This window comes from Salmo trutta, chromosome 31, assembly GCF_901001165.1.
Source record: "Salmo trutta chromosome 31, fSalTru1.1, whole genome shotgun sequence".
Lineage (NCBI taxonomy): Eukaryota > Metazoa > Chordata > Actinopteri > Salmoniformes > Salmonidae > Salmo > Salmo trutta.
Window position 1 is genome coordinate 17,192,815 of NC_042987.1, and position 18,445 is coordinate 17,211,259.

Consider the following 18,445-nt stretch of genomic DNA (forward strand, 5'->3'; position numbering starts at 1 on the left):
CAGTTTCCTGCACACTCTTCCAGAAGAACACTGCTCTATTGCAAGTGGGTTGAAGACTGATGCTCGGTTCCTTAGCCTTGACCCCGAAGCTGGATATTGTTAAATGCAGCTAACTGTCCAAGTGGTAATACTTCAACCAACAGTCTAAAGTCCACCCATTGATAGGATTTGTAGCTCTGATGATACAGGGTAGCAACGGTAACAACAATATACATTTATGTAGACACTGCCACCCCACTCATATATATATTTTTATTTCAGTGTGTCCCAGTCTCGGGTAGATCATGTAGCCTATGTGTGTGTATTGGTCTAGGTAGAGAGATCTGCCCATGTGTGTATCAGTCTAGGTAGGGAATTCTGTCCATGTGTGATTAGTCTAGGTGGACCTTATTCTGTTCTGGCCATGTGTGTATTGATCTAGGTAGGAAGTTCTGCCCGTGTGTGTATTGGTCTAGGTAGGGAGTTCTGCCCGTGTGTGTATTGGTCTAGGTAGGGAGTTCTGCCCGTGTGTGTATTGGTCTAGGTAGGGAGTTCTGCCCGTGTGTGTATTGGTCTAGGTAGGGAGTTCTGCCCGTGTGTGTATTGGTCTAGGTAGGGAGTTCTACCCATGACTCCCGAATGGCGCAGTGATCTAAGGCACTGCTTCTCAGTGCTAGAGGTGTCACTGCAGACCCTGGTTTGATTCCAGGCTGTATCACAACTGGTTGTGATTGGGAGTTCCATAGGGCGGTGCACAATTGTTCCAGCATCGTCCAGATTAGGGTTAGACCGTCATTGTAAATATGAATTTATTCTTAACTGACTTAAATAAAGGTTAAATACTTGTTTATGTGCGTATTGGCATAGGTAGGGAGTTCTGGCCATATGTGTATTGGTCTAGATAGGGAGCTCTGCCCATGTGTGTATGGATCAGGGTCTAGGTCTTGGTGGGGGGTTATGTCCATGCCGAGCTCCTCTCCCCAGCTCTGTGTGGATCTCCACTTGTCTCTGGCTTCTTGCTGACTCCCATCTGTCCCTCCTCTCCCCTTCCCCTCCAGGATTATGACCTGAGCCAGCTTCAGCAGCCCGACACGATAGAGCCGGACACCATCAAGCCCGTGGGGATCCGGCGTATGGACGAGAGGCCGCTGCACCCCGAGCCCCAGTACCCCATAAGGTCAGCAGCCCCGCACCCCGGGGACATCGGAGACTTCATCAACGAGGTAAACAAATAAACAATAAACAAACACACTAATCTTCTCACCGTTAAACATCTGCATCTAGAATAATGCCACAGGAGAGGGCTTCGCCCGGCCCCGCTGTCAAAGTCCATTTTCAATGTCATTCTCTAAATCAGGAATATTTAGACAATGATTTCATAAATACTAAAGGTCATGGTTAGGGGTAGAGGTATAAATATTTAATTTAATGAAGGGAATACTACAAAATAAAGGAAAGCAGTTGAAGTAGGTGATGCAGGCTTCACATTTGAAGGTTTATTTAGCTAATCTCTCTCCCTGTACTCATGCAAGTATTGATTGAAACAGAACAGAAGCAAACTGACATAAAAGGTTAATGGGAAATTCATTTTGTGAATTAATTTTCCCTTTTTCATTTACAACTGCCTGTATAGTGTTTCCTTAGGGACAGATTGAAATTTACTGGGGGGGGGGGGGTCCAAAATAGGGGAGGGTTGTCAAACTTTTTTTTTTGCTTTTGTGTGTTTTTTTATTGGGCACAGGGGAGGGTAGTGAGTTTTTTCCCTGATTTACATTCGCTGTTCTGCTTGTATTTTCCCTATGAGTAATGGCTTTACTTACTTTTGATATTACCCTAATAAAGTTTAGAAATGTTTGTGAAGGTTTGGTATGGTGTGGCTATTATTAAGCTTTAGCTACTGCAGGTCTATGATATGAAGGCAGTGAGCCCTGGCGCTCCAACTGACTCCGACAGTTGAACAAGAGGTGAGGAAGACTGTTTCAGGCCTACCAAAGTTACTCCTATAATCTAACAATATAATGCTTATCTTTATACAAAATATTATGATAGAACATTTTAAAATTATATATATATATATATATATATATATATACACTACCGGTCAAAAGTTTTAGAACACCTACTCATTCAAGGGTTTTTCTTTATTTTCACTATTTTCTACATTGTAGGATAATATTAAAGACATCAAAACTATGAAATAACACATATGGAATTATGTAGTAACCAACAAAGTATTAAAATAATCAAAATATATTTTAGATTTTTCAAAGTAGCCACCCTTTGCCTTGATGACAGCTTTGCACACTCTTGGCATTATCTCAACTAGCTTCACTTGGAATGCTTTTCCAACAGTCTTGAAGGAGTTCCCACATATGCTGAGCACTTGTTGGCTTCTTTTCCTTTACTCTGCGGTCCAACTCATCCCAAACCATCTCAATTGGTTTGAGGTCGGGTGATTGTGGAGGCCAGGTCATCTGTTGCAGCACTCAATCACTCTCCTTAATGGTCAAATAGCCCTTACACAGCCTGGAAGTGTGTTGGGTTATTGTCATGTTGAAAAACAAATGATAGTCCCACTAAGTACAAACCAGATGAGATGGCGTATCGCTGCAGAATGTTGTGGTAGCCATGCTGGTTCAGTGTGCCTTGAATTCTAAATAAATAACAGACGGTGTTTATTTATTCCGCTGGCTGTACTAGGTTGAATCTGAATGCATATGGATGTCCATAAAATTCCTCAAATATCCCTGTCATGTTGTCCAGCACCAAATTCTCCAAAAGGAAACTCTGAAATGCCATATTGTTTTTATGGGGATATTCAAATATTTGCATGAAAATCTGTCACCAATTGGATGGAAAACCTAGCTATATACACCCTAAAGACTCAAGTGCGCAAATCCAGTGAATGTAATTCTAAATGTATTTATGCAAATAAAAAGGGACCACAATGGAAATAATTCCCCAACTTTATTGTGCAATCCTGGTCAATTTAAGTCTTTGAATATACAGTTGAAGTCGGAAGTTTACATACACCTTAGCCAAATACATTTAAACTCAGTTTTTCACAATTCCTGACATTTAATCCTAGTAAAAAATCCCTGTCTTTTAGGATCACCACTTTATTTTAAGAATGTGAAATGTCAGAATAATAGTAGAGAGAATGATTTCTTTCAGCTTTTATTTATTTCATCACATTCCCAGTGGGTCAGAAGTTTACATACACTCAATTAGTATTTGGTAGCATTGCCTTTAAATTGTTTAACTTGGGTCAAACATTTCAGGTAGCCTTCCACATGCTTCCCACAATACGTTGGGTGAATTTTGGCCCATTCCTCCTGACAGAGCGGGTGTAACTGAGTCAGGTTTGTAGACCTTGCTCGCACACACTTTTTCAAGTCTGTCCACAAATTTTCTATGGGATTGAGGTCAGGGCGTTGTGATGGTCACTCAAATACCTTGTCTTTAATGTCCTTAAGCCATTTTGTCACAACTTTGAAACTATGCTTGGGGTCATTGTCCATTTGGAAGACCCATTTGTGACAAAGCTTTAACTTCCTGACTGATGTCTTGATGTTGCTTCAATATATCCACATAATTTTCCTGCCTCATGATGCCATCTATTTTGTGAAGTGCACCAGTCCCTCCTGCAGCAAAGCACCCCCACAACATGATGTTTCCACCAACGTGCTTCACGGTTGGGATAGTGTTCTTTGGCTTGCAAGCCTCCCCCTTTTTCCTCCAAACATATCAATGGTCATTATGGCGAAACAGTTCTATTTTTGTATCATCAGACCTGATGACATTTCTCCAAGAAGTACGATCTTTGTCCCCATGTGCATTTGCAAACCGTAGTCTGGCTTTTTTATGGCGGTTTTGGAGCAGTGGCTTCTTCCTTGCTGAGTGGTTTTTCAGGTTATGTCGATAAAGGACTCGTTATACTGTGGATATAGATACTTTTGTACCTGTTTCCTCCAGCATCTTCACAGGTCCTTTGCTGTTGTTCTGGGATTGATTTGCACTTTTGTTTGATTGATTTAGTATTTCCGGGGTTTTGGTTTATGGTCTAGGTTTATGTATGTCTATGTGGAATCTAGTGAGTGTATGTCTATGGGTGATTAATTGGGGTTGGGACTCTCAATTGAAGGCAGGTGTTTTCTCTTTGCCTTTGATTGAGAGTCCCATATATTGGGGTGTGTTTGTGATTCGTGGGTGATTGTTCTGTGCTTAGCCTTGTGCCTAGTCAGACTGTTTTGTTGTTCGATCGTTCGTGTTTTTGTTATTTTTGTATGTTCATTTTGAATATAAATAAACGTCAAGATGAGCCTGCACGTACCTGCTGCGTTTTGGTCCTCCTTCACCGACGACAACCGTGACAATTATAAGTGAAATAATCTGTATGTAAACAATTGTTGGGAAAATGACTTGTGTCATACACAAAGTAGATGTCCTAACCGACTTGCCAAAACGATAGTTTGTTAACAAGAAATTTGTGGAGTGGTTGAAAAACTAGTTTTAATGACTCCAACCTAAGTGTATGTAAACTTCCGACTTCAACTGTATGTATTTTTTTCACTGACAAATAAAATCAATCAACCAATCCAAACTGTGATGAATGGAAAAAGACATTGTTACATAACACAAAAAAGTTTCATGACATTCAGAGATTGTCAAGCCTTCGATACTCGGTAAGCCTACAAGGTAGGAAGGGATGTATTTTCTGTTTGTCAAGATTGACGTTGTCTATTTATTGTGGTGTTGACAATGCAAACCATTATATTGAAGTGTCCGATGTCGGTATGCTTTGTCTATTGGTTGTGTGGTGCATTGGCACAGAAACCTTTTGGTGGAAAATTTGTTGCATATATTTTATATAATTATAAATACGGCATCAAAATGTTCAAAATCAGACATCGCCCTAGCTGATCAATGTCTGCAGCCGGCTCTGATCGTGGTATAATGAAACAGGCAGGGAGATTGAGCTTGTCTATGATGGTCGGCGAACCCTCAACCTTCTGGCCCATAGCCCTGCGTGGCATCGACTGTGCCTCAAAAACATGTTTAAGTCTATATCCACGTTTATAAACACAGGGTCGCTACAGTTATTGTTTTTTGTAGTCGTAAACATCATTTTGAGTTAATTCTATGAGGGGGGAGGGTGTTCAGTTTATTTTACAGTAAAAGGGGACGGTCATGTGAACATATTTGTTACATTGTGGAGGGGGGTGCATTTTATTTTATGACACCTTGAGTTGGACCAGCCACTCCCCCCAAGTAAATTTTGATCCGTCCCTTATGGAAATTGTCCACGAATAGGAGATAATCGCTTTTTTGGTTCTCTGACAAAAATACAGTATTTATAATGTGTCCAATTTAAGTGAACTAAATCCACACATGTAATTATAATATTATTCACTTGGAGATAATTGTGTTTCTCTTAGCTGTGCAGCAGAGTCGGATGGGGTAATAGTTTTAGACGTCTCTCTGTAGAGATCTAGTGGGATGAGACAGAGAACAGCACATTGCCTTTTCCATAGAGGTGCCCTGTTCTGTTCCTTCATGGCCTCGCTTGCCTCAGGGAACCATTGACTCCAGCGTTGAAGGGTGGATGTAAAATGAAAAGAACGGTCATGTATTTTTCACCAGCTCCAACAGACAAGAATTTCACTGTATCCAAAATGGAGTTCTCCCTTTCTCTCTCTCCCCCAGTTTTTAGATTAGAACTCCCCTACACGCACTATTTCTCTCCCTCTCCTCCTCCCTCGCTCTCTCAGAAAATTCCTGAAAACACTTAATGCTCTTGTCAGCTCAATTTATATTGAGTGAGTTTGAGTGTTTTGTCCACTGCAATACTTATTGGAGCAGAGACAGGTCTGCTGTTTTATGTATTATTTCTGTACAAGGACAGCAGGATGTTGTGGGCCAGAGCATCCTGACCCAGACATCCACATTACAGGCAGTACATGTCAGCCTGTTTCCCATCACATTCACATGCACACGCACACTCATACGCACACACACACAGACACACACACAAACACACACAGGTGGTCCTCATAGATTATATCTACTGCCCCCTGCTGGCAGCTGGTTTATGTTTTGTCATCATTGTGGTAGGAATCTGACCTGGTTGCTCTGGGAGAAGGGGTGGTGGGGGGTGGGGCTGGGGAGATGTGTCTGGGCTCAAAGTCTGGAGTGCGCACACAACCCCATGCCCACAGAGCCTTTGGCAGTTCATTCAAAAATGGGGAGGTAAGCATAGGTCTCAAATCCGCCCAAGAATTTAGCCTCTCAGAGTGGCCAAACAATAGCCTATTATCCAGCTTTCAGTCTGTTCCCACTCCGGGAGGTAATGTTTGGGAAATCAGCCTCACCTTACATAACCTTTTGTTGGCCACAGGTGCTGGACAAAAAGTTAACATAAATGATTCAAATAAAGTGTTATTGAGGGAAACGTTTTTCAAGTCAACATTTCCACACTTTGTTACACTCTGAACCCCCATATTCACAGTGACAATACTACAGTTGGTTTCTAATCAGGGGAAATAAACAGAGAAACTTACCCCGCAAATCTCTGAATAGGATGTTATTAAATTCAATACGAGACCTGTTTTGTGAGCAGTGGACCAGAGGGTGAAGTCAGGGGAGGACATGGCAGTACAATGTTTTCTTAAGATGGACGATAGTCTCTCTCACACAGTGGATGACTCAGTTTTAATGTAATTAGGAGGGTGAAGCTCTGTGATTGGCTAACCTTGTCACACTCCCAGTGGAGTGGTGGTTGTGTCGGATGGGGCTCTATCCATCAGAGCAGTGATGGCTGTAATTGTAATGAACAATCCATCTGTCATATTTCCCACCAAATTATCAGCGCCACAGCCCTGAGCAAACATTTAACAAAGGCTAAGAAGTGGAAAATAATCACTAAGCATCTGGGCACTTTGTTTCAATCTATCCTTTTTTGAGAGAGAGAGAGAGAGAACTACAAAATGGAGTTCAAATAAATATCTGACATGTTTCCAATGAGCCTAGAGGCTCGTTTGTTTCTTCGTGTTGTGCTCTGTTTCTTTTAATTCAGTTATTATTTGTTAGATGTTCTCACTCGCAATGAGAAGATGTTGAATTCGGAACTGGGCCCAATGCACTTCATGGCCAAAGCACATCTCCTGTGCTAGATTAGCAATCCATCAAGTCTCTAGAGTACCGTTAAGGAATGGGCTTGGAAATCAATAGCAATCCATAAGGACCTCTCACACTGCTACAAGAGCTTCTGGGAATGTTAAGCACAATCTTCAAAATGGAAACCCCCACCATTGCACCCCACACTCTGAAACACACACACTAATGGAACATATATATATACACACACACACACACACACACACACACACACACACACACACACACACACACACACACACACACACACAAAGACAATTGTGCTCAGCACTTCCCCAGGGCTCATTCCTAGTTTTGGGGAGCAATACTTGAACACACGAAATGGAGTGGGCATGTAGTACTGTACCAGGGTCCAGAGTGTTGTGGTGATAGCTGGCACATTGTCAGTGCCACTACAGCAATCTCCTCCTCTCAGCCCTCCAAGCCCCTCAGGCAGTGCCCGTGGACATTGGAGTGATGGAGGTTTGAGGAGGGGGAGGGCCAGGCTAAGTCATCAGTGAGCTGAGGCATTTGGTCAGGCGGTCATGCTAAATCTCAGCTTTTGATAAAGTCCTGCATAATCCTGCATGCCAAAAATATCAGGGAGAATCAAAGCCAAAACGCTTCGCTGCAGATGGACACTCAGTGGGAAATTAGAGCCGGTCTTAATCCATGAAAAGGACCTGATTTCCAAAACATGTAGAAGGGAGGAAAACATTAGGAAAATGCTAGCCTGTTGATATTAGCCTATTTAGGTGGCAGTATGGGATAAGAACATGTCTGTGAATGTGAATGGTGTCTGGTAGCTATTGTCAGACAGGGTTTGGTCATGGTGGACTGGCTGGCCTTAATCTCCTCACTCATCTGTGTTTTTTTATTTCCTCCCGTCCATCCAGGGACTTAAGGCAGCAGACAACGACCCCACAGCCCCGCCCTACGACTCCCTGCTGGTGTTCGACTATGAAGGCAGTGGCTCCACAGCCGGCTCCCTAAGCTCTCTCAACTCCTCCAGCAGCGGAGGGGACCAGGACTACGATTACCTCAACGATTGGGGCCCTCGCTTCAGAAAACTCGCGGACATGTACGGAGGGAGCGACGACTAGGACACAGGATGTGCAAGACCTAAAAAAACAAGATGACAAAGAATGGTGAACCCAGGAAAAGAGAAAATATATTTTGTTTTCCTCTCAATGGATGTGGACAGCTTCTGATTACCGATATTCCCCTGAAAGAGTGGTGACAGGAACAATGACAGAAAAGTTCAAAAAAAGTAAACATAATTCAGAAATATTTTCAAAAAACAACCAATCTAGGCTTATTGTTGTAGTCTACGCATACATATGCTTGTTGAAGGCTTAGGCATACGCTGAAGTGCAGTCCAGTTTTGGAGAAGGGGAGGGAACATTGGTGAACTGTCACTGTTTGGATCGTTGATATTGAGCGCGCTCAATTACACTTGAATTTCACAGTACAGAAGCACTGGGATATAATGTGCCTTTTTGTACATTTTTCGGATCTGAATGATTAGTTTTATGTTCAAGGCTTTAATGGTACTGACTTTTGGAGTGATTTCAAAACATAAGAAAGTATGTTAAACTATGGTATGCTTCTACATGCTTTTTTTGGTTACACAATACAGCTGTTTGTTGAACAATGATTATTTAAGTGAATTACAAAGATGAATAACTTAGATGATGAAGGATCCTTTATTAGCTTGGATGGGGAGAATCAACTGAGAACAGCACTGTACAGTACTCTAGAAATGTAGAATGTTTTCACTAAAAAATTAAACTTATTCAGCTGGTTGCAAATAAAGGGAGTCGTAAGTAATACTTTTGTAGCAGAATATGTTTGTTTTCCTTTATTTCTGAAGTGGTGTAGTATTTTATAAAAACAACAACTGTTTATTTTGTTCTAATCCATGTACACTTCATTTGCCTTAGTCATCATCTGGTACGTTCAACTTTTACTTCACGGTAAAGAAAATGTGTGTACATATATTTTTTTCTTCTTCTGTAGTCTATGAAGAAGTGCAAAAAGTTCTGAACTTGTAAATGTATAATTTGGACTACAAATTAATGTTTTTGCATGTTTTTATCTTTTCACGACAACAACAATTATGAAAAAAGTTATTTCCAAAATGTATTTACAAAGCAAAAAAAATTAAAACCGTGTGACATTAAATGTGTAGAAGTTAAGTCTTTTGTATAAAATGAAGAAAAACAGCAAAAAATAATAATAAAAAAGTTGCAATCTTGTCAGCACAACTGTTTGAATTTGTACCAAAAAGGGGGTGGGTGGGATGTTGTGGCACCATTGGCACTAATTACTGAATCAGCTTTAAGACTGGAAAAGGTTTTTGTCTGAAGCTTTGTGGATAATCGTATGTACTGGAAAACAAATTATACATCTCTGACCCACCAACCATCCAAATAAAATGCCAATTTTGGAGCTAACGACTGTCTCTTTATTTATTTGTTTATTCCTCCAACTAAGCATTGTTTCTCAGTTCTAATTGGATTATGAATTACATAAACTATTGTACAAGACAAAAACATTTTGATTGTACATTTTTTTTACCAAGAGGAGGAATATATATTTCATGCTTAATTTCATTTCAATTTGTTGTAAATGTTTGTTTGCAGTAAATACGAGTAGCCGTGCATGAGTGTGCTTGAGTGAACTTGAGTTTTCTGTTTGAAATATAGATATTTCAAAATCTAGAATAGCCAATGTGCACTCAGTGGCCAGATTATTAGTTACTCCCATCTAGTACCGGGTCGGACCCCCCTTTGCCTCCAAAAACAGCCCAAATTCTTTGGGGCATGGATTTTACAAGGTGTCGGAAACGTTGCACAGGGATATTGGTCCAAGCTGATGCGATTATTGACCTATGCTGCAGATTGACAGGCAAAACATTCATGCTGCGACCACAGCCCATTCCATCTCATTCCAAAGATGTTCTATTAGGTTTGGTCAGCAACAATGATCAGATATGCTGTGGCGTTCAATCGTTGCTCAATTGGTATTAAGAGACCTAATGTGAGCCAGGAAAACATTTCCCAGCCTGTACTGTTGACATCAGGCAGGATTGGTCTCATGCGGCTTACGCTAAATCTTGGCTCTGCCATCAGAATGACACAACAGGAACTGGGATTCGTCGGACCAGGCAATGTTTTTCCACTCCTCAATTGTTCGATGTTGGTGATCGCGTGCCCACTGGAGCCGCTTCTTCTTGTTTTTAGCTGATAGGAGTGGAACCCGGTGTGGTCGTCTGCTGCAAGAGCCCATCTATGACAAGGATCGACGAGTTGTGTGTTCCGAGATGTCGTTCTGCACACTACTGTTGCAGTGCGTCGTTATTTGTCTGTTCGTGGCCCGCCTGTTAGCTTGCACGATTGTTGCCATTCTCCTTTGACCTCTCTTATCATTAAGCTGTCTTCGCCCACAGGGCTGCCGCTGGCTGGATGTTTTTTGTTTGTCACACCATTCTCGGTAAACCCTAGACACTGTTATGTGTGAAATTCCCAGGAGGGCAATACTGAGATACTGGATCCGGCTCGCTTTACACCGACGATCAAACCATGCTCAATGTCGCTTAGGTCACTCGTTTTCCCCATTCTAATGTTCAATCGAACAGTAACTGAATGCCTCGATGCCTGTCTGCCTGCTTTATATAGCAAGCTACGTGACTCACTGTCTGTAGGAGCGTTCCATTTTCGTGGACGGGCTGGTGTACCTAATTAACTAGCCCCTGAGTGTATATTTAAATACGTATACAGTATATACTGTAGGTGCAATAGTCAGAGGGCATAAAACAGATATTCAGTATATTTCTTCTTATGTCTTTGGAGCTTTTTCAAGGTCATCAAGGCCATATCGATCAGCTACTCCCAGCTGTTTTCTGCCTGGTTCTGGAATTCACAGCAGTCCAGGGAGGATCAAGCTCTCTGACTTAGTGTTAGGAAGGACACTCAGCCGAGCAGGGCTCTCTCTCCCCTCAGGGGATGTGCATGTATGCTGGTCTCCAGGGACTGTGGGAAATGGGGTGAGAAAAAAAGAGATGGAGAGACAGAAGATTGTCATACTAACTACTGTTCTGAAATGTCAGTCAATCATCTAGCCTTCCTCTCAATACTACCCTTGCCCTCTCGCCTTCGCTTTGCTCCACTGGGAATTGTAGTTCAGGGAGTGGATTATGCTCAGCCAAACCCGAGGTGGACTGGACATGCCTCATTACTTCAGCGTAATTAGACAGTAGCTGGTTTGGAAGTCTTGCTATGGAATACAATGAAATAATATCATAATTGGTGGTCTTTTGAACCTTAGTTGGCTTTTGTTTTTCAGCAGAGGTAATTATTCCGTCTTTTAACTGGTAATTAACTGCTCTGTGTTTGCTTATTGCATGTCTTATATCAGATATACTGTATTTCTTTTACAACTTTATTGTTCCTCTATGACACAGATTGTTTAATGCCACTAGCTAACTCCACATGATCCTACTCAGTTTATTATTAGTTATTATCAGTTATTTCTAAACTGCATGGTGCACATATCACATATCCAGTAATGTACGTATACTCCCACATTTCCTTGGATTAAGTTCCCACTGGGTGCCAACTGGTTAAATCAATGTTTTTCTAAGTATTGTGAAGTGGATTCTACATGTAAAATACATTGGATTTGAAAAAGTAATTTATGTAAACTGCTGTGTTGAGGGTAAAATATTTACCACACGATTATGTCATCATGGTAACCAAATTTCCACATAGACAAACCTTGTAAAAAATATGTTGACTTTGTACATTTAGATCTTCAACATTATATCCACTATCAGAAGAAGAAAACAATTGTCTGGGCAGCACCTCCTAGTGGAGAATTGATTTATCTACAGCTACCCTTTGTTCTCCCATCCAGGGTTTTAACCAAGCCCAGCTTTGATATTTGTCACTGACCGTTACCAATGTTCTATAGTGAAAATGATTGTTGAGGAATCTCCACTTAAAGGGATTTTGGCAATGAGGCCTATATTTACTTCCCCAGAGTCAGATGAACTCATGGACCCATTTGTCTCTGTGTCCAGTAGCGTAAGCATAGACTTCCAGGTCAGTTAGCAATTGCGCTAAACACTGGTTAGTAACTTCCTTCAAACTCCAAGCAGAGACATGAACATGTTATCCACGAGTTCATCTGACTCTGGGGAATTAAGTAAAGAGCCTCATTGCCAAAATCTCGAAGTATGCCTTTAATAGATTCACTGTTGCTATCGAAGTCATTCCAAAGGGTAGGTTGAACAGAGCAAATGAAATGTGACCATAATCTATCTGTCATATATCATCAATGATACTATTTAGGACTACATAATCATCAACAACTATCTTAGATTCAACCCAGGATGCAACAAAAAAGAGACAATACATAGGCCTACTGTTTCAAGCTCTGGTTGATTTCAAAATGTAATGATATTTACTGATATTGAATTGTGTTTGGTTGTCAAGCCAACCAAATATCAAGGTTTGAAGGAGATGTATCTCCTGCTTAGACTCATCTGTGCCACTGACTTAGTCTGGCTTTAATTCCAGTTTGTTTTCAAATGAATCATTTATATTTTGGATCAAGTCTCCAGCTCAACCGAAAATCGAAGTAAAAAAAGATAGGACTAAATCAAATCAAACTTTACTTGAAGTGGATTTAAAGTTTGATTTGATTTCATTTAGTCCTACTTATATTTTTGGTTGAGATGGAGACTTGAATACAACATATTAATTATTAATTTGTAGACAAACTGGAATTAAAGTCAGACAGTGGCACAGATGGAAGGAAAAATCCAATAAGAAGATAAAGCTCCTTCAGATGTTGATATTTGGTTACGTTGACAACTAAACACCATTGAGTATCACTTTTGAAATACAATAAATAACCTATGAAGTTGTCGACAAGTTAACAAATAATATGTTGGATTCACGTAAAAAAAAAAGTTAAAGAATGGCAGTTGCCTTAAAAAGAGTAACATGGCTACATTTTGAGGTCACTGTTAGTATAAATTGATATTATGTAATCATATAACGTGTGCATGTTCAAGATAGCATACATAGGTCATCGCAGGTCTGCAGAGATCTGCACAGAATCTCAAACGGCATTGATCACTTGCATGTACTCCATGTACTTTTAATGTAATCTCAATTGCAATCCAGGTAATTTGGTTCTGCTATTAGATGAAGGACAGTGATAAGTAACACATTAATCTGTTGTATAAATAAATAAAATATCTGACATTGTATTCCCATTTGACCTTTACTGTACTTTTAAATGGTTGAAATCACAGTGATAGACATTAGTGTGACAACTAAATCAAAAACCAGACAATGTTTTGTCATTGGAATTTGGTTGGGCTTTTAGATGGTTGAAAGCATTTTTATAACACATTGGGAATTCAACTAGCTTTTGGCTGTCTTTTTGAGTGGGTGAATATAGGTTGTATTCTCATTGATCAAAGTCTCAACCGAATACTACCCAATTATCCACATTGAAATGATGTGGTGTGACCAGGGGGTTATTTTCTATTCCCTAGGAAGTAGGAGTAAAGTTCTTAGCTAGAGCTGAGTCAGATTTGGTTCACCATACAGTAGGTCACTTCCTTTCACATTGAGGTTTTCAGTCAGGTTGGAGTTTTCATGTGGTTCCTTTTTTTGTGTTAACATTCAGATTTAACCTCTAATTTATGCCAGCTCAGAGCTCCTTTCTCCACCGCTGTGCTAAGAATGGTCTGGCCCCTGCAGGAACGGATGTGGTTGATGGTGACTCACTGGGCTAATGAAAAGAGTTTTCTAATGCCCGGGGCTTTATCAAACAATGGAGGCTGATGCCAAAAGCAGACTGACACACTTTGGCTAGCTCTAGTCGCTGTTGATATGATATAAGCTTTCTGCTTAAAATCAGCTTCTCTGAGATGATAGTTCACATCCTCCTCTCATGCCATTAGTGAATGTACATAGTGTCATGTTCTGTTCCATATGTTCCAGTATAGGTACATGGTACAACCCCCACCCAAACGTGCTTTAGACAGTTTCCCCCTTTCACCTTTTAACAGCTGTGCTGTAAATGTACCAGTACAGGAAACCGTTGAGGATGTCTTCTCCATCGCTCCTCTCATTTACAGGCACACCTCCTCTTACGCCCATCGTCTTGATGTACAGATCGTGTTCATTGTTTAACCCCCACGGTAGGGAGGGAGGGAATAATTTATATTCTGATGCTGCACTTCAAGTTCATAACACGGATTATCCCCAGAGGAATGCAGGGCAATCTCAACCAGAGAAACCGAGACATGTGAAGGCTGCTCCTTCACTGCTTCCACAGGCACTCCCTCCAACATACTGTAGTATACTGGTACAGCCATTGGAGCATTACAACTGGGCCACGCCTTGTAGTCAAGCTAAATCCAATTGACCATGCAACAAACAGGATATTACTCTGGTTATTTTGTATGTGATGATATTGAGTGAGTAGCCTGGTTACACCTTGTGCTAACATGTGGGTTTTGTGATTTGATCAATATGATCCAATCACTATCTGATTGAGGCTTGTCGCGTCTACACATGGTACTAAAATGTGTCTCTTATCCATCCACTGAGCCCACATTGTGACCAGATTTCATGGTGCCTCCCTGTATGCAGATGTTTTTACAGATATTCTTTCAAAATAATATTTATCTATTTATTTTAAGAAAAGTAATGTTGCCACTTAAGTCAATGGGGCTACCTGTCAATGATGTTAGAGTCACTGTGTTGTCTTTGCATATTAGATACAATATCTACATTGTTACATGTCAAGGGATTTATGTATAAGTTAAGTTATTTGGGACAAGCACTTGCTCCAAATACACAGGGAAATACTGCATGCACTCATTCCCCGTACTCTCCAAAGACCATCATAGAGATAGGGAGAGACAGAGAGAGAGCTACCCTGGCTCTAGCTTTGGCTCTTTGTCTGTCTGGATGGCTGAACAAGTGTTGCTGCCATAGTCACAGTGTTGTGGGTCCCAGCCTCAGCATGGGGAATCAGATGCAAACCAGCTGCTAAACTATGCAGCCTGTGACCTTTCGTGGACCCGGGAAGATGGATGCTTCCAGAACTATTGACATAAAATCCAGGCCCCACAAGCAGAGAGCAAATTTCTTACACATCCCACGCCCTGCTGACGCCATAAAATGAATAAGCAAGTGTGTTATAGTTGTTCAGAGCTAACGTGGAGGGTTAGATACATGTATATTCTTTCATTTGTCTCTGTATCTACCCATTCGTTTATGAGGTGTCAATCCCATAGCCATAGATTTTTAATTGTTAATACTGTATGAGTCGTCAGAAGACTGGTAGCTGTGTGAAAACAGCTGAGGATGCTAGCCTAATGGAATAATAGAGAGAGAATACAAATAAGAAGATAGACAAACGCTTTAATTTGTGTGTACCTATTGGTTTGCTACTGTGCTAATATGAGTCATACTGTAGGACCAATAGCTGTGGGTGCTAACCCCACGGAGTATTGTAATTATCCACAGAGAGAGACAGAGACCTGTTCCATTAAAGTCAAAGACTATAGAACAGTGATCTAACAAACAACAGCCATCCTTGATCTACAATCTACAGCCTCGATTGTTTCCACACAGATAAGTACAGAACAGCAACAGAATGGCCTGCCCTCTCTTCTGTTCCAACAGAGCTGTTCCGCCTCTCTCTCTGTGCCTGCTATGTTGTTGATTTATCAGCTCTCATTTATCAGGTCCCATCCCCAGCATTATTATTATTCAGCGCACAACCGTGTCACCGTGCTTGCGGAAGGGGGTGCACTGAGATGAAAATGATGAACGATATTTCTTTCATAAGATGCATATCAGCCTGAGCATGTGATTTTCGGCTTGTGTGTAGCTATTTGAACATTCATTCAATGTCACTTTCTGCCAAGACCGGCTAGGAGTATTTCTCATCCCTGCTGTGGGTATTTTCGCATGAACGGTCGACATGTTTCAAATAGGACATGTAATCATAGGACACAGACATACACACATAAATGCATGCATGGAGGCTTACACACAGACAGTGGATCAGGTCTTTTTATGAACCTCGCTTAAAGTTCTTCTTTTTTCAGGAAAATATAAAAAAACAGGCTTTCGTCCTGTTTGTGGCCTAAAAAGGACAAGATGGCCAAGTAACAGTAACAGTATTGAATGAACAATCATGTAAAATAGGAACATTATGACCCAACTGTTTGTTTGTTTTCCTATGCAATCATGGGAATGTTGTATCTACAGTATGTTCTGCACTACATGGTTGAGAAATATGCAGTGTGGATTTATATGTGCAATGAAACAGTTAATAAACACTTGACATTCCATCAACATTGCATCATTAAGGTTTTATTTCCTTCTGGCTACATCCATACAATGGCTGAAGAAAAATCTCTCTCTGTCTCGATGAGAAAAGTATTTTTCAAAGTGTTCATTATAGTCTTGTCCTGTCAAGTGTGTGACTGTGTTGGGAGGCTAATACATTTGCTACAGGCTAGACGGCCATGGATCAATGTGCTGCTTATTATACAATGGGACTCTTGTATTATTGTCTCTAGCTATGGAGAGAAAAGAGGCCACTGGCTAGGCTTCCTGTCTGTTGGATCTATTGTAGCCAGCCATTCATATGGATCGCTGTGTGGTAGAGTGACAAGCTGACAGCCACACAGGAGCATAACTCAGCACCACATTCCAATGCCATTCAACCATGGTCATGCTATGAATGTGTAGTATCATAGAAAATAGACATTGCGGTGCGTATTGAAGCAACATATCAAACCGGGTTATGGGTGTAATACTAGATTACTACTTTGATTTGTGGGTGTTCATTACAAGTTGTGTTTCATACTTTTCTTTCAATACATATATGTTATAGTTGTAGGATAAATGCTTTAGTTGAATGGTCAAACTCCGCTCCAAAGTGTAAACTGAATTGACATCAAACGCTGTATATAATAGAACAGGCAATTAGTGAGGCTGTGCCAAGATGGACAGACAGTGACCTGACTCAATAAACCGCTAAAACTTGCATTTCATGCTGATCTGATGTTGCCCCGGTGATCATGAGGTGTAAAAACAGATTTCCACGGTGGCTGGATGATGTTAAATTAGTTTTCACTCTCGGCGGACTAATCTTTCTCTAGGCCATAGTTTTTAATTCCTCAATTCTAAGTGCAGATCAGCTTCAAATGCAGTGTGGCTCTTTGCAAGTGTCGACAACTCTCTCTGCAGCTGGAACTTTGCAAGCCATGTCCTTTTGAAGTTGAAAGTTAAATGAATTAAAAATGTGACACATTTAAGGGGGCATTTCAGTAGGGGGGTGCACCGGAGCTTGTTGCCACGCTAACTTGGACACCTTGGTTCATTTGCATTATTTCTTAATAAATAAATTAAACTCCCTCATTACGTCGAGATCACAACTTATCTCGTGATCACTACATAACAAAAGTTGTTTTGTCGTGATCACAAGATAATTTTGTGGTGATCACGACATAATAGAAGTTGTTTTGTCGCGATCACAAGATAATTTTGTCGTGATCACGACATAATAGAAGTTGTTTTGTCGCGATCACAAGATAATATTGCCGTGATCACGACATAATCAAAAGTACCACGCGTCATCCATTCATTTGTTCAGATTAACCGTGTATGATAACCACCTCAAGGAGCCCTGTGGCTGCCGCTGCATTGATTGCAATGCCTTAATGGGGCATTTAAGCCTTGAACGCTGCCTGACAAGCGGCCCTGTCTCTCAGGCTGCGTACCGGCCCCAAGACCACAGCCAATCGCATGCAAGGAACAATGCAACTTGGCTAGTCTTGTGAGCTAACTAGTTAGCTAGATCGCCTTGTTAGCTAGCTAGCTTGTTATCTGTGCTCGTTGTTAGCTTCCATAACTGATATGTGTATAATTATAAGGGGCACTTTATGTTTTGTGGATAATATTTACATTTACAGTATGAGATCTCCATTCCTGACAGGCTGATCAGATTCATTTTCAGCCTCAGAGGCTGATAAGTCAGGATGATGCCTTGTAGATCTTAGATTCTTCAAAGTAGCCATCCTTTGCATTGATGACAGCTTTGCACACTCTTGACATTCTCTCAACCAGTTTCATGAGGTAGTCACTTGGAATGCATTTCAATTAACAGATGCGCCTTGTTAAAAGTTAATTTGTGAAATGTCTCATTCTTCATGCGTTTGAGCCAATCAGTTGTGTTGTGACAAGGTAGGGGTGGTATACAGAAG

The 18,445-nt window shown here is 40.9% G+C and overlaps 1 protein-coding gene across 1 annotated transcript in view; it reads left to right on the forward strand.

Annotated features, from left to right (window-relative positions):
- Positions 1–9,590, forward strand: part of LOC115169649 (cadherin-2) — an 83,227-nt gene extending 73,637 nt beyond the window's left edge. Inside the window, exons 15-16 of the mRNA XM_029725475.1 lie at positions 1,038–1,202; positions 8,031–9,590. Coding sequence (XP_029581335.1) covers positions 1,038–1,202; positions 8,031–8,237 — 372 coding nt within the window. The 3' untranslated portion in view covers positions 8,238–9,590. The remainder of the gene's footprint in view (positions 1–1,037; positions 1,203–8,030) is intronic.
- Positions 9,591–18,445: the final 8,855 nt, after the last annotated feature.